The 13,896-nt window shown below is 37.5% G+C and overlaps 1 protein-coding gene across 3 annotated transcripts in view; it reads left to right on the forward strand.

The window, feature by feature from the left end:
• LOC150085378 (protein O-mannosyl-transferase TMTC2-like) overlaps positions 1 to 13,896 on the forward strand; it is a 217,782-nt gene that overhangs the window by 190,323 nt on the left and 13,563 nt on the right. For all 3 annotated transcript variants that reach the window (XM_090374012.1, XM_090374013.1, XM_090374014.1), the window contains 5 exons: positions 849 to 1,434; positions 6,585 to 7,545; positions 12,015 to 12,129; positions 12,239 to 12,324; positions 13,788 to 13,849. In XM_090374012.1, the coding sequence (XP_090230138.1) occupies positions 849 to 1,434; positions 6,585 to 7,545; positions 12,015 to 12,129; positions 12,239 to 12,324; positions 13,788 to 13,849 (1,810 nt within the window). The remainder of the gene's footprint in view (positions 1 to 848; positions 1,435 to 6,584; positions 7,546 to 12,014; positions 12,130 to 12,238; positions 12,325 to 13,787; positions 13,850 to 13,896) is intronic.

Here is a 13,896-nt window from a genome sequence, read left to right on the forward strand (position 1 = left end):
GTTATGTCTACTGACGAGCGTTGAGCGTGACGTCTAATGACGAATACGTCACGCGACGTAAGCTCCATGGCTGCAATGATGTATCATACCAATTATACACAAAATCTAGATTTAACCTATAATGTAGATGACATATTGGGTTTTGAGAGAGAACTGATTGAACAGCCGCAAACTCGAGACTACTGACTAATTAATAAATCAGTATTATGACATGAATAAAGCAACTCATATGACGTCACAAAAGTGATGTTACATGACTAATATGACGTGTTGGTCGTGACGAATACATAAATTGTGACGTATACACGAACATATCACCCACGACGATACGTCGTGTGTGACGTATATCGACAAAGCATCGAGTGACGTATATTGATGAAATATGTGACGTCACTTCCATGGCTGTTTCAGTTAAATAATTATGCATTAAATACATATATTGGGTTTTGAGATAGAGGGAGAACTGATTGAACAACCACAAACTCCAGACTACTGGGAATTTCTTCTCGATCGCTAGTTCGAGGTTTGACACAAAACAGCAACAAATATCAAAAGATATTGATGAATATGTGATTGATATCTAATAGGATACATTTGCAAACGGAACATAGACTAACCAGCCATAGAACACACACATGCGCAGTTACTCCCTAAAGGTCTGCCACACTTTTACATGGTTTTCGTTTTTCGAGGTCAAGCCAAACATCTGTCAGCGTAAAGTTGGACGACGCCCTCTGGTGGTAACTTTTTAAACTACTATTGTGATTTTTCATTCATGAAAAACTGCTTATCTGAATGCGGTGTTTATATGTGCACTGATTTGTTTTTCCGTTTCTTTTTCTTTGTAGCCGGGCCATCAAAACCAACCAGGACCTTTTACCCAGCACCCCAATATCAAGCCTGTTCAAGAATGACTTCTGGGGAACTCCTCTCACCCACAGCGGATCGCACAAATCCTACCGCCCTTTGTGTGTACTGTCGTTCCGCTTCAACTATGCCATGGGCGGAATGGACCCCTGGGGTTATCACCTTTTTAACCTTATTTTACACGCCGTAGTGTCTGCAGTATTTACTCATCTGGCTGCCGTGGTGTTTCTTCACAATACCCTGCCCACCCTGGTGGCAGGGGTGCTCTTTGCTGTTCATCCCGTCCATACGGAAGCAGTCGCTGGCATTGTAGGAAGAGCGGACGTGGGTGCATGTTTTTTCTTCATTCTCTCTGTGCTTTCCTATATGAAATATTGTAAATTTCGAGACAAAGAACACGAGCTTAGTGGTCGACGTTGGGTCTACCTGTACAGCGCCCTCTTATGGGCAGCATGCTCTATGTTGACTAAAGAACATGGTATAACAGCTTTAGTTCTATGTGCTATCTATGATATTTTCATTCATCTCAAGGTGGCGCCGAGAGATATATTAGGAACTGCGTTTGAGGTACGTATGTGCTGCCATCTGGCGAAAGATAGATTTAAAAAATTTAATTACATCAATTTTTTTTTTCATAAGAAAAGTCATTTTAAATAATATGCATTATATTTAAGAAGAATGTAAAAGATCCTTATTTAAGCCTAAAAAAATCCTTAGTTAATCCCAGCTCAGTAGGAATTAATAGTATCATGTTTATGGGAATCATTTCTAAATAAACACACAGTACTATCAAAAATATCTTAAAATAGAATTCAGTCAAATGTCCAGAACTTTTTAGGATACTAGGCCAGATATTGGACTATTCAGTCCTAGAAAAAGGAGTAAGGTTTCCTACCAGAAACTCCGATTTCTCGTACCATTATTTATGAACATATGAGGGTTTAATTAAAACAAATTAAGGCTTTGAAAATAATTTATTTTTGAAATTGTTTTAAAAAACCTTCCCAATAGACAGTTTTAAGCGAATAAATGCGATGAAATCAATGGGAAACAATGAAAGGACCAGCTTTGCGCAAATCAGTTCATCTCACTATGAATAAATTGAGCATAAGTTATAACCGATAAATTTCTGGCCTCTAATATATATGTATCGCACTCGCCACACATCCCTGACCTTGCCCCATGTGACTTTCTTTTTTTTTTCAACAATGAAGAAAGAGACATTGAGCTAGTACTGAAGCAAATCTGATCTTGCATGAATTAAATTATTTTATAAAAAAAATAATCATTCCCAGTATTTCTTGAACATCAACGTAAAAATGAAGATAAAGTAACTTTTAAAAAAAAAGTAAATGGTTATATACACTATGTTCCCAAAAGTATTCGAAGATCACGCAGATTGCGTGGAATTGTTTCTCATGTATTTCGGCTTGGACCATTGGTCGTAGTTCGAAACAATGAATACCTTGCATTGCACAATGTCATACTGCACAGCTTGTAGTGATTTTGTTTGAAGACATGGGCATGAATAAGCTTTATTGGCCTGCCCAGAGTCCTGGATTGAATTGATTGGGTCTGAATCCACCGACGATAGTATATAACTAACCCTAAGGGTGGAGGCGAATGTTGTTGAATATTGTATCAATAAAACGTTCTTTGAAACATGCAGTCAGGTTATTTTGGCAATATAGTGTAGATTAGAAAATTAAAGGTATTTTTGGGCACCCTCAAAGTGATGGTAAATGATGTAAGTAAAGCATCTGCAGATGAAAGATGAGCATAAAACTGACCAGGAAATACGACAGATATCGCCTAGCAACAGCATAAGTTTAGGTAAGGCACTTGCAGAGTTCCAATGAAGTACAGTCGTTGATTGATATTTCAGTACTTGTCGGTAGAAGACCACTGGAAGACTGAACCTTCATGAGATCCCAGGAGCATGCGTGGTTAGAATGCGCAAACCAACTAAGTAAAAAATTTAACAGGCATGATAGCCTAAAAGGATTCTTTAAAATCAATGAGCTTGGCAACCAGTTAAAAATCGATCTTGATAAGCTATGCGTATCAATACAGGGATCAAACTGGAAGCAACTTATATTCATCTACCCATTTCTGAAATGCCAACGTCAGCCAGGAAGCCTAACCAAGTAAGAATCAAACGGCGAAGAATAAAATGGATATTTCTGGTAATAAATTTTAAAATACCGTTTTCTTTCTCTACATAATGGTAGAGAAATAAAACGCTGGACTCATTTGTAGGGGCACGTTGAATAAAATGATGTTCATGTACGGTTAAACTCATATTAATAAGTTAAATGTGAAATAATAATGTATATTTAATTAATTTTCAATATATAAAATTAAACTTCATTGAAACTTTGTGATCTGTGTCATTCTTTTATACACTGCGAACATTAGTGTACCTAAAACACTTTAATGAATAATAAATTAGCAGTATCTTATAAAATAGCACACGATTATATACTACTAATACTGTAATTGCTAACTCAACTTTCCAGCGTAAAAAATAATTTCACTCTGATTTAGTCCTATATTCAATGAAATACGGTAATAATCTCTTCATCACAGTACATAAGAGAGAAAGAAAGAGTCTTATTCTTATCACTTGGACATTATAAAGTAATAATAATCGCTAACTTAACATGCTAGCGTAAAGAATAATTTTTCACTCTGCGTTCGTCCTATACTCAATGAAATACGGTAATAGCTCTTCATCACGGTACATAGGAGGGAGAGAAAGATTCGTATCACTTTTAGGACATAAATAAAATAAATCTCGATCGCACACGGCCTTTTCTGTACAATCCCCACCTCTCTAACCCCCTCCCCCGAATCAGCAACATTTTGAACTCATTAATAAATGCTAGAAAGGAACCCGAATAATTAATGTGCGCTTTAATTTCAGATAAGCTGACTAACTTTAAATAATGACCACCTAAATAAAAGCAATTAACATAAGCTCAATGATTCGTTAACAGAGAATTAGCTTAGAAATAGAATCATTGTTCGAAGTAATGCACAGTCGGCTCATTTAAGGACCGGCGATGTGTCACCTGATGGATGACTCCTGTCAACAATTAACTTTGTATGGAACAGAAATTCTCGCCACAATATAGCTGGTAATGATCGGACAGCTGGCAGATAAATGGCTCCTTTTATCATAACATCTGCCAGATAATATCCCAGGTTCGTGATTCTTCACGCTGCCTTCGGTTTAAAGTAGACACGAAGGCCAACAAGGAGACGTCTTTGCAGTGGTCAAAGTGTAAACTAATCAGTCTGTATTTCCGGCCTCTATGACAAGTTAACATTTGCTGAGAAGCCACTGGATGAGAAAGAGTATCGTGACAAGCTGCGTCTATTCATTCTACCTGACAAAGTTTTTTTTCTTTTTAAAGATTTCGTGTCTATAAAACAACTTAATCGTTTACTACTGAAAATACCGTTTATTCTTAGGCAATTAAATATTAGTGTCTTCTAAAATATAAGCAATTTTAGCCTTGACATACACTTACTGACCAGAAAATTAGAAAGATTTATTCAATATCTAGCAGGCCCACACGATCATTAACTAATAATCGCTAACTTAACATGCTAGTGTAAAGAATAATTTTTTAAAATTTTTCACTCTGAGTTCGTCCTATATTCAATGAAATACGGTAATATCTCCATCACGGTACATAAGAGAAAGATTTGTGCCTCATGATAACATAAACAAAATAAATCACCATCGCACACTGCCTTTTGTATACAACCCCCACCTCTCTAACCCCTTCCCCCTGAATCAGCAACATTTTGAACTCTAGAAAAAGAGATAGATATAAATGCTAGAAAGAAACCCGAATAATTGTGCATCAATTATGTGTGGTTTTTCCAGAATTACAGCCCGTACATATCACGGAATGGATTCCATTGTGTTTCAGGGACTCCAGCTCCACATTTGACCATTCTTCCATCAGGAAGGTTTGTCAAGTGCTGTATTGTGTTCGGCAGAGAACTACGAAGCCGAACTGCTCTTTCCAGTATATCCCAGATATTCTCAATTGGATTGAGATCTAGAGAACTGGGTGGCCAGGATAGAGGTCGGAAATCTTGGGAATGTTCCCCGAACCATTCAGATACAATTTTTCGCACAGTTGTACTGTCGGCTTGAAAGAATCCATCTCAATCCGGGTAAAAATGAAACACTGCAGGATGAATATGGCCCGATACGAAAAAGATATTCATTGACATTGATTAACGATATGAGAGGACCCAGTCCGTTCCAATAGAACACACCTCATACAACCTCTAGCCGCATGAATGGTGGACACGAGACAGTCTGGATCCATTGCTTCATGAGATTCGCGCCACACTTTCACCCTATTATTGGCGCAAAGTGTAAATCGAGACTCGCTAGACCAGATGATCTTTTTACACTGTTCCACAGACTTGGCGGCACCACTCCAGTCGATTTTTTTACATGTTTGAAAGAACCTTTAGGCAACGAACCAAGAGAAGTATAACAGTACACGCGTTTAAGATTGCCGTGGATCAAGCCCACGTGACCGCTGCATTCGACAATATTCCTGTGGTCTATCTTGAAAAATAAATAAAAAATTTATTATTTTTTTTTCTGTAGGATGTTGCAGTTTTGCATTAATGGTATGAAAGACGGATTACTAATGTGGTACCCAATTTGGCATAATGTGGCATCCCTGTTGGAGGTGCTAAGTTTAATGCCTAGACCCACTTCCAGCGTGAATTGACTTGCTTTTATGCCTATTCCTAACATCTGGATGGCGAGGATGGTTCAGTTCTTTCAAATCTCAAGAGGGTAAATATTTTTGGCAAGTTAGTGTACATAGTCAATTTTCTATGCGCTGTTGGTCATTTGTGAAGACCACAACATGGCGTTTCGAGCTGAAGATATCAAGATGTGATCTGAACTCTTAGAAAACATCAACTTTATGTGCGTCTGGCAAGTATTCATGTCTGTGACCCAAGTCTCTGAAGCTTCAAAGAGGGGTTGATAATCGCAACCATTCGCAAAATGACTAAGAGCGCATGCTTGAACTAATCATTGAAGACGTATAACCGTTCATATCTCTGCATGCTTAGACATGAACCAGGAGTCGACAATCATTCGGGAGTGGTACTGTATTGATGTCATGAACACATGAGGGTAACAAACTGAGAAATAGGTTGAAAAGACCAAGAACCCCCTTCCAATGATGGCAGGTTAACCATTAACGACTTCTGGAACTTGTCAGCAATTGTAATGTGATGTAATTGTAAATCACAAGACTATCAGATGGTGTATCATGACAATCAGAGGATTCAAACCTAATATGTCACATTACCCATCAAACCCCTGTCATTGTACATACTATGGAAGCAATGGACCTTGCATTAGTGGCAGAGGATAATGTGGAGCGATGAATCACGCTGTGGTCCACTTATGAGATAGTGTATCCCCACATATCATGTAGATCGCGTTGTATCCATAGTAAAGTTTAATGGTAGTGGCAACGTACTGATCTGGATCAGTCTCACGTGATTCTTGCCTAGATGCATTTGTTGATGTTTACAGAAAACCATGGAAAAGGGTTAATTCTTGGCATGGTTAATGTAATTATTATCTATAATCTTAAATGTCTGATATTATTCTTAAGCAGTTTTGAAAACAGATTCTTACAGTTTTTCTTATTTTCCAGAAAAAATTTCATGGGCTTCGAGAAGGTCTCTTCCACCTAGGGGGTGCTGCAATGACTCTAGTGGGCTTGCGGTTACATTTAATGGGGAGAAAACCCCCAGACTTTGCCCCTGCCGATAACCCTGCTGCAGATAATGATGACCTTGTTACAAGGACGTTAACATTTTTATATTTACCCGCCTATAACCTTTGGTTACTGTTATATCCGAGATGGTTGAGTTTCGATTGGTCGATGGAAGCAATTCCACTTCTGACGTCGCCGTTGGACCCAAGGAACCTTTTTAGTGCCTGTTTCTACAGTGGTGTGGTGTATATAGTTCTCTATCTCCTACGCGGTATTACTAAGAGGGGGGCAGACAGTGCCTTTACTCATTCGTGTGGATATTTATGTTCGTGTTGGAGCGTTAGTCAAAGCCAAAAACTTGCCTTAGCCACCAATACAGTTTCCCCAAAATATAGAAAACATTACCAGTATGTCATTAATAATAATGTCAGCAACTCACCATGTTCATCGTACTATAATGGCAACCACAGAATATCCAATGGTAATGGCTTTATACATGCAACATCTATTGGGACGTCGCTATATGTAACATCGCTTTCTGTGGATACTGGCAACGCCACCTGTTGTTCATACTTCTCAGGTCATGTGGACGCTGTGATCTTTGCCGTGGCCTTGATAGTTTTCCCATTTATTCCTGCCACAAACCTATTTTTTTATGTGGGATTTGTGGTAGCGGAACGTATTTTATACATCCCTAGTATGGGATATTGCCTCTTGGTGGCGCTGGGTGTGGACCACTTGTACAGAAGACAAGACAGTGTGATACGTCGTAGGCTGCTCTTGACGGTCATTTTAGGCCTAATAATAATCATGTCCTTACGCACCGTCCTTAGAAATCAGGACTGGCAGAATGAAGAAAATTTATATCGCTCAGGAATACCAATAAATCCTCCCAAAGGTAGGTGGCGCTTTTGTTTTTGGTATTTAAATAACGTTTATATTTTTGCTAATGCACACTAGATGGCGCAAATTCACTTGCAGACAATACTAGGGCGACTGAGCACAACGCGAGGTGTGTGCATAATAAACCTATTACCTTTATCATGTCTGTTTGTCCGTCCGCATGTAACAACTACTCCCAGTGGATGGATTTTTATATTTTATATTTCGCTCTGTTAGAATTTGTAGCTGAAGCCCAGGTTATTATATTTGTTGCCATACGTTGATTGATGATATTAATGCGCATTTAGCTTTTTTTTTTTTTGTTAAAAATGTTTACTATTTACTAACTCCCCTGAAATGCAACGCGCTGCGTATATTAACTAACTCGTTTTATTTATTAATACATTTTCTACTTCCAAATTTAAACGACCACGTCGCCTGGAAGAATTATTTAATTAATATTGGCGGTTATCTTGTCATCTGGTAACGAGATTAACACCACTGCGCTAAGAATTTCATTTTTATTATTGATGTAACAATACGGTACTTTTATTTCCAAAACGGTTACTATGGAAACCGCGTATCTCCGCGAGCAGAAAAATGGAAGAAATTGACACGAAATAATTGCACTTTTCCTGATGATAAATGTTATTTGTAAAACTTCGAAACGTTTTTTCCGATATTTTTCCAAACATTCTGACAACTGGCGCACAATTCTAGAGGAAAAGCATTGGTTATTCTTCTTTAGTGAAACCAGTAAACTAAAATGGCGCTGTTTTGGGATTATAATTTTGTTTTGTGCAATTTAGAGATATTTTAACTTCAAGGGAATTTATTCTCGTCTCTGTTGGTAAAAAGTGTTGCTGAACAACCATTCCTTTAACTAGCCGTACCATCTTAGAAGTTTTAGCAGTTTAAAAAGAATTTCTAATCGCTTTTAAGTGTTCCGGTCACGATTTTAGGTAGAAAGAAAACTCCTCACTTCTTTGGAACGAACCTTAATATGATGTACAGCGAGCCCTCCTGAGGGATAAAAGTTTGCACGTGAATACGTTCACAAATGTGCACACACACAAAAGTTGACAAAGGCTGTAATAATTGCAAATTAATCTGGATGCAAATACAGTACTTTTAAGGTTAAATTATAATCTAATGTTGCTGGTAGATTGTGCTTTCCCCCAATCTGTAAATGGCCCTACCAGATAGAAGAATATCAGATAAGAAATAAACCATATAACAGTCCTTAATTTGAAAATTATTTTCTGAAAATTATTCATCAAAACTGATTAATCTGATCAATTATACATCAAAACTGATGGTGCTGTTTGGTTGTTGTGGAGTTCTACCCGCATCGGCAACTTAGGCCATATTACGCCATGTCTGTAAATTGCGTGTGTTCTGTGGTCGATTCACTGTTTGCTGGATGAAAAACCATGACATCCACCCTGACACGGTCACGTTGTAAAAAAGGAACATTAAAAATTCCTCACATCATTAACGAGACTCGATCTTTTCCACCTGGTATGGGGAGGACGGTGATTATACTAACTGTGCTGCCCACGAGAGCGACTGATGGTGCAGAAAGTTTTACAGCAAGTGTCCGATGGCTTGTGCTGTCCAGAAGATTTAAGGTCTTGTATCAACAGGGAAATTAACTGGAAGACAACTCAACAATTTGGACGAAACAGGTCTAGATTATAACATGTAAACTACGAAAACGATAGCACAAAAAGCGAAGCTACCTACCAGGATACAGAAAATCCAAGGAGAGAATCATCGTGGCCACATGAAACACTGCAAGTGGAACTCAAAAACTGTCGCTTTGTGTTATTGATTAATCAGCTAATCCTAGAAATTTTAAAGATATAAATTGTTCATCTGTACTAGTTTACTCACAAAAATCAGCATGAATGGATTATGCATTATTCGAAGAATATTTTTTCCAGGATTTTTACCCACAGCAAAGAAACATTTGAAGAAAATTAACTTACATCGTCCATAATTTCATTTCGAAAACGAAAGTATGGACAAGGCAGAAATAACAGTCTATACTAAGTTGACTTTTTATTAGCAACCCCTACCTCATGAGACCATCTTCCCCGTAATGCAACCGTACGGATCTTGGCATGGACTCCATAAGGTGTTGCAGGGTTGCCTGTAATAATGCTACCCATGAGTTGCACAATGTGTTCAAGTAATGCCCGTACATAGTCAGGAGGATGGAAGTAGTATCTAATGTCATTTTCCAGTAGGTCTCAAACATGCTCAATTGGATCGAAATAGGTTTTGGTTGGGTGGCCATGGAATGAAGGAGAATTCATTGTCTGTTCCTGAAACTAGTTGGCAACCTACTGGGCCTTGTGGTATGGCGCCTTCTCTTGTTATAGACGCCAGAGTTGTCTGGATACACTGTCATCATGAAGGGGTATGCTGGATCGGCATGACCTTTTTCAACTGCAAAGCCTATATGAGCTAATGTCCAGCGCATAGTCTATGTGGATATTAATCTTGCGATTCTTACGTTTACTGGGTAATTAAGCTGGGCCACCCTGTTGCGTCGTTGCTGTATTATGAGGAGAAACACATGACGCTCTCCACGGGCGTCGACCGCACGTGGTTGTACCACGTGTGACCTTTGGCTGATTGTTCGACCGCTGTTGACACTACAGAAAGGGAGCACTTAACCCTTTTGGCTGTTGTAGAGATACTGGCACCTACACGCCTTGCTTCCACAATCGTTCCACGTTCGAAGTCAGAAAGATCAATTTTGACCTATTCATTCTCAGACACTTATAAAAATGGTGGATGAAATGTAACGCTTAAAATAGTCAAATTTCATCATCTTAACAAATATAATTACTGATTTTATGTATACTGATTTACATGTACATGTGAAAATAAAGTTCTTACAGTAAGTATTCATACTATTTTACGATTATCCACACTAACCGACTCTTTCGATTAACCAACTTACATCATGGAGGATAACAATCGTCGATTATAATGATTCATATAATTAGCTAATTAACTGATACTTTTAATAATTGACAAATTAATTATAAAAATCATTTAGATATATAATAGGTGTCCAAAGAAATCTGTTTACTAATGATTAATTTAAAAAATTAATTTACTGAAAAGCATATTTTGAAATACTTCATTTTGCTATTCAGCGAACGTGAAATCCAGTCCAAATTCTGCCTTACCATCCACATTTTGCGAAACATAATTCAACCGGACTTTGACAACGAAAATTGCACTTTTGATCTTCGATGACCGTCAATATTCCCCAAGAGCCAGTGGTCAAGGAACCCTTGAGGACTGTTTATTGGATAAGATCAATATTCTTAGTCTAACGCGCAGTTTCTTAAGATACTCTCATCTTTTATAGAACGAGAACGTAGTTTTTTGTTTTCCTTCAATCTTGGATTAATGAATTGCCTGACAGACACGTAATCAAGATGGCTGTCATCGAGTGTAACAAGGACGAAAATAGTTTATAAACTAGACGAGAATGCTGATGCTGTTGACTCCAACATGACATGCGTTTATTAATTCGACGTCCGTACTGCAGGACACAAATAAATTGAAACATACGAGCAGCCATCGAACACTATCAAAAACAAGCTGGCAACGGATTACTAGAGATGTCTGCAGAGATGGTAATAAATTTTATAGTTAGGAGATTGCTAATACAGTACACCAGATGGCAGCACGTGATATATTTTAAAAGGGAAGATTTTGTAGATGAACTGAGTTTATTAACAGTTGCATCACTATATGCAGCGCCATCTGGCGCTTATACATTTGAAAGAATCAACACATCAATTTATGTTTAAAAAATTCAAAGTTTTCAAATTTAAAGTTTTAAAAAATTCCTCTTCCTATGACACCTCCAAGGAGATATTAAAGCAGTGGTTTTCGACCTTTTGTTAATAACTGCATCCATAAGTAATTTATTTTATTTTGTGGCACCCCTACTCAATTTTCTGCCTGTTAACTTGACATATGGTAAATAATAAAGCAATAAATGGAAAACCAGAACAGGTATAATAATAAAAAGAAATCCAAAATTTTAAAGTTATACAGTCCTGTATAAAACTGGCAGCTATTTTTCAACCAGAAAAATAATATACGCAGTTTTCACTGAAATACGTCAAGTTACCATGACAACGAAATTAAACTGGAAGTACGTCAGTTTCAAATACGTCAAGTTACCATGACGCGAAATTAATTGGAAGCATGTCAGTTTCAAATACGTCAAGTTACCATGTCAACGAAATTAATTGGAAGTATGTCAGTTTCAAATACGTCAAGTTACCATGACAACGAAATTAAACTGGAAGTTTATGTTAGTTGCATTTTACTGGATTTCTTTCTAGATTTTATAATGCGAAAAGTGAACTACTTTTTTCGTGTCAGTTTACCGAATATAGTATCAAAACTTTTTAACATGAAATACATTTTTTCTTTCCTTATTTTTAGCGTACGGAAACCTAGCCAACATCCTTAGTTCCCAAGGTAAAAAACCCGAGGCTGAGTGGGCATATAAAAAAGCTCTCAGCTACCGATCCAACATGGCGGACGTCCATTACAACCTGTAAGTAAAATTATACGTATTGCAATTTTACCTGTAATTTGAAATTAATAACCTTTAATTAATTAAAAGTATCTTTATAATGATACACTGGGTTTCTCTTTTATACCAGGGGAATTCTTTTACAAGAACAAGGACGGTTTGAAGAGGCCTTACAAAGTTATAAGCTGGCTATTCAGTTTCGTCCTAGGCTAGCGAGTAAGTTTAATTCATTATAGTATTTTATATTAATTTACTCAGTCTAATATATAAATTATACTTAGCATTCGATATTGTTTATAAGCAGTTTAAATACGTTGATTTTATATTACAAATAAATATTTGCGTAGAAACAATTAAAAAAATTACATGGAATTTACAATAGTTTAATTAGTGGAAAGTTGGTAAATTGAGTGAATTGTTCTAATAGTTGTTAAATACACGCGCTTCAAATGATGCTCCAAAAGTGGCCTTGTTACATTTGCGCACCCTATTATAGGTTCAATTCGACATAACATAGTTTCCACCACGCACTACAAATGTCTGGAATTCGACTTATCCCGACAACCAGGCCTTTCTCCGGACCATTAAAAGAGTTCTATTGTAAAGAGGTGTTTACGCGTTGCCAAGTCTTTCAGCATTCCTTTTAAGGACTGCTATCATTCTTATGTTCATCCAGTCAAGAGCTAATGCCCATACCACGGATAGCGTAATTAGGATTATCAGCCACAGTTGTTGGATACGGGAAGTTGTTAAGAATAAAGTGAGGACCTTAAACATCTCATTTAGACTTCACTAAAGGCAGCAGTGGAAATAATTTGTCTGTTTCCTATCGTCCCTTGTTGTTATGACAACTATACTGATTCATTAGATGAAACTGGAGCATCCCCATTTTCTTAACATGCTTAGAATTCTGAATCCACGATGTAACCTCGTCTACATTTAAATCAGAATTTATACAATACAAATGGGGGGAAAAACATGCTGCCCTCACCCAAGATGGACTAATTCGACCATGGCGTGTCAAATCTCCAAAGTTCATTCCGTCGTGACAGAATTCGAATCCAGGATTTGCGGTAAAAGTTCTCAAAATTACTGACTTCGCAGAGAATTGCCATTTATACAGTACAGTTTAGATAATCAGATAAATGGGGCAGCTGGGAGTATAAAAAGCCGTGGTAGTTTTTACGTGGTCGTTCAAGTCCAAGAGATAAAATAGCAGTTATGGGAGGTAGTAAAGATCAACGCAGTGAAACTCATTCCACGTGACCAAGGAGTACTCGGAAGGATAGTGCGACAATCTCGTTAAGCCATCCAAGAAAAACATTAACCATAAGGTTGAAGTCTCAACAAGGGCTGTGATCTGTACAAACACACTAAGTACTGAGCTCCACTGCCTCTGTTCTCATGGAAAAGCGGCGGCGCATAAGCCAGACATCACTAACCTCAATCAGCGGTCTCGCTTTACATGATTGAACGAACGCCGTAATTGGAGTGAGGGCAGTGACGTCGATTTAAAACCGAAGTGTGTCCAGATGCTTTTTTGGAGGGTAGTATGGATACCAATATAATAACTTTAAATTGTAATAAACGTTAAGTAATTTAAATAAAAATTATTATTGCTGAAACTGCAGAAATAATGCCTATCTAATATTACTGATAAATTCGCCATTTTGTTTCAGTGGCGCACTTGAATTTGGGTTTGGTCCTTGGCATCTTAGGGAGAAAAGAGGAAGCTGCAGAGGTAATAATTAGTAGCATTTTGTTTTTGTTTTATATGAGTGCATTGAT

The sequence above is a fragment of the Mastigoproctus giganteus genome, chromosome 5, assembly GCF_048544385.1.
Source record: "Mastigoproctus giganteus isolate SK-2022 chromosome 5, ASM4854438v1, whole genome shotgun sequence".
NCBI lineage: Eukaryota > Metazoa > Arthropoda > Arachnida > Uropygi > Thelyphonidae > Mastigoproctus > Mastigoproctus giganteus.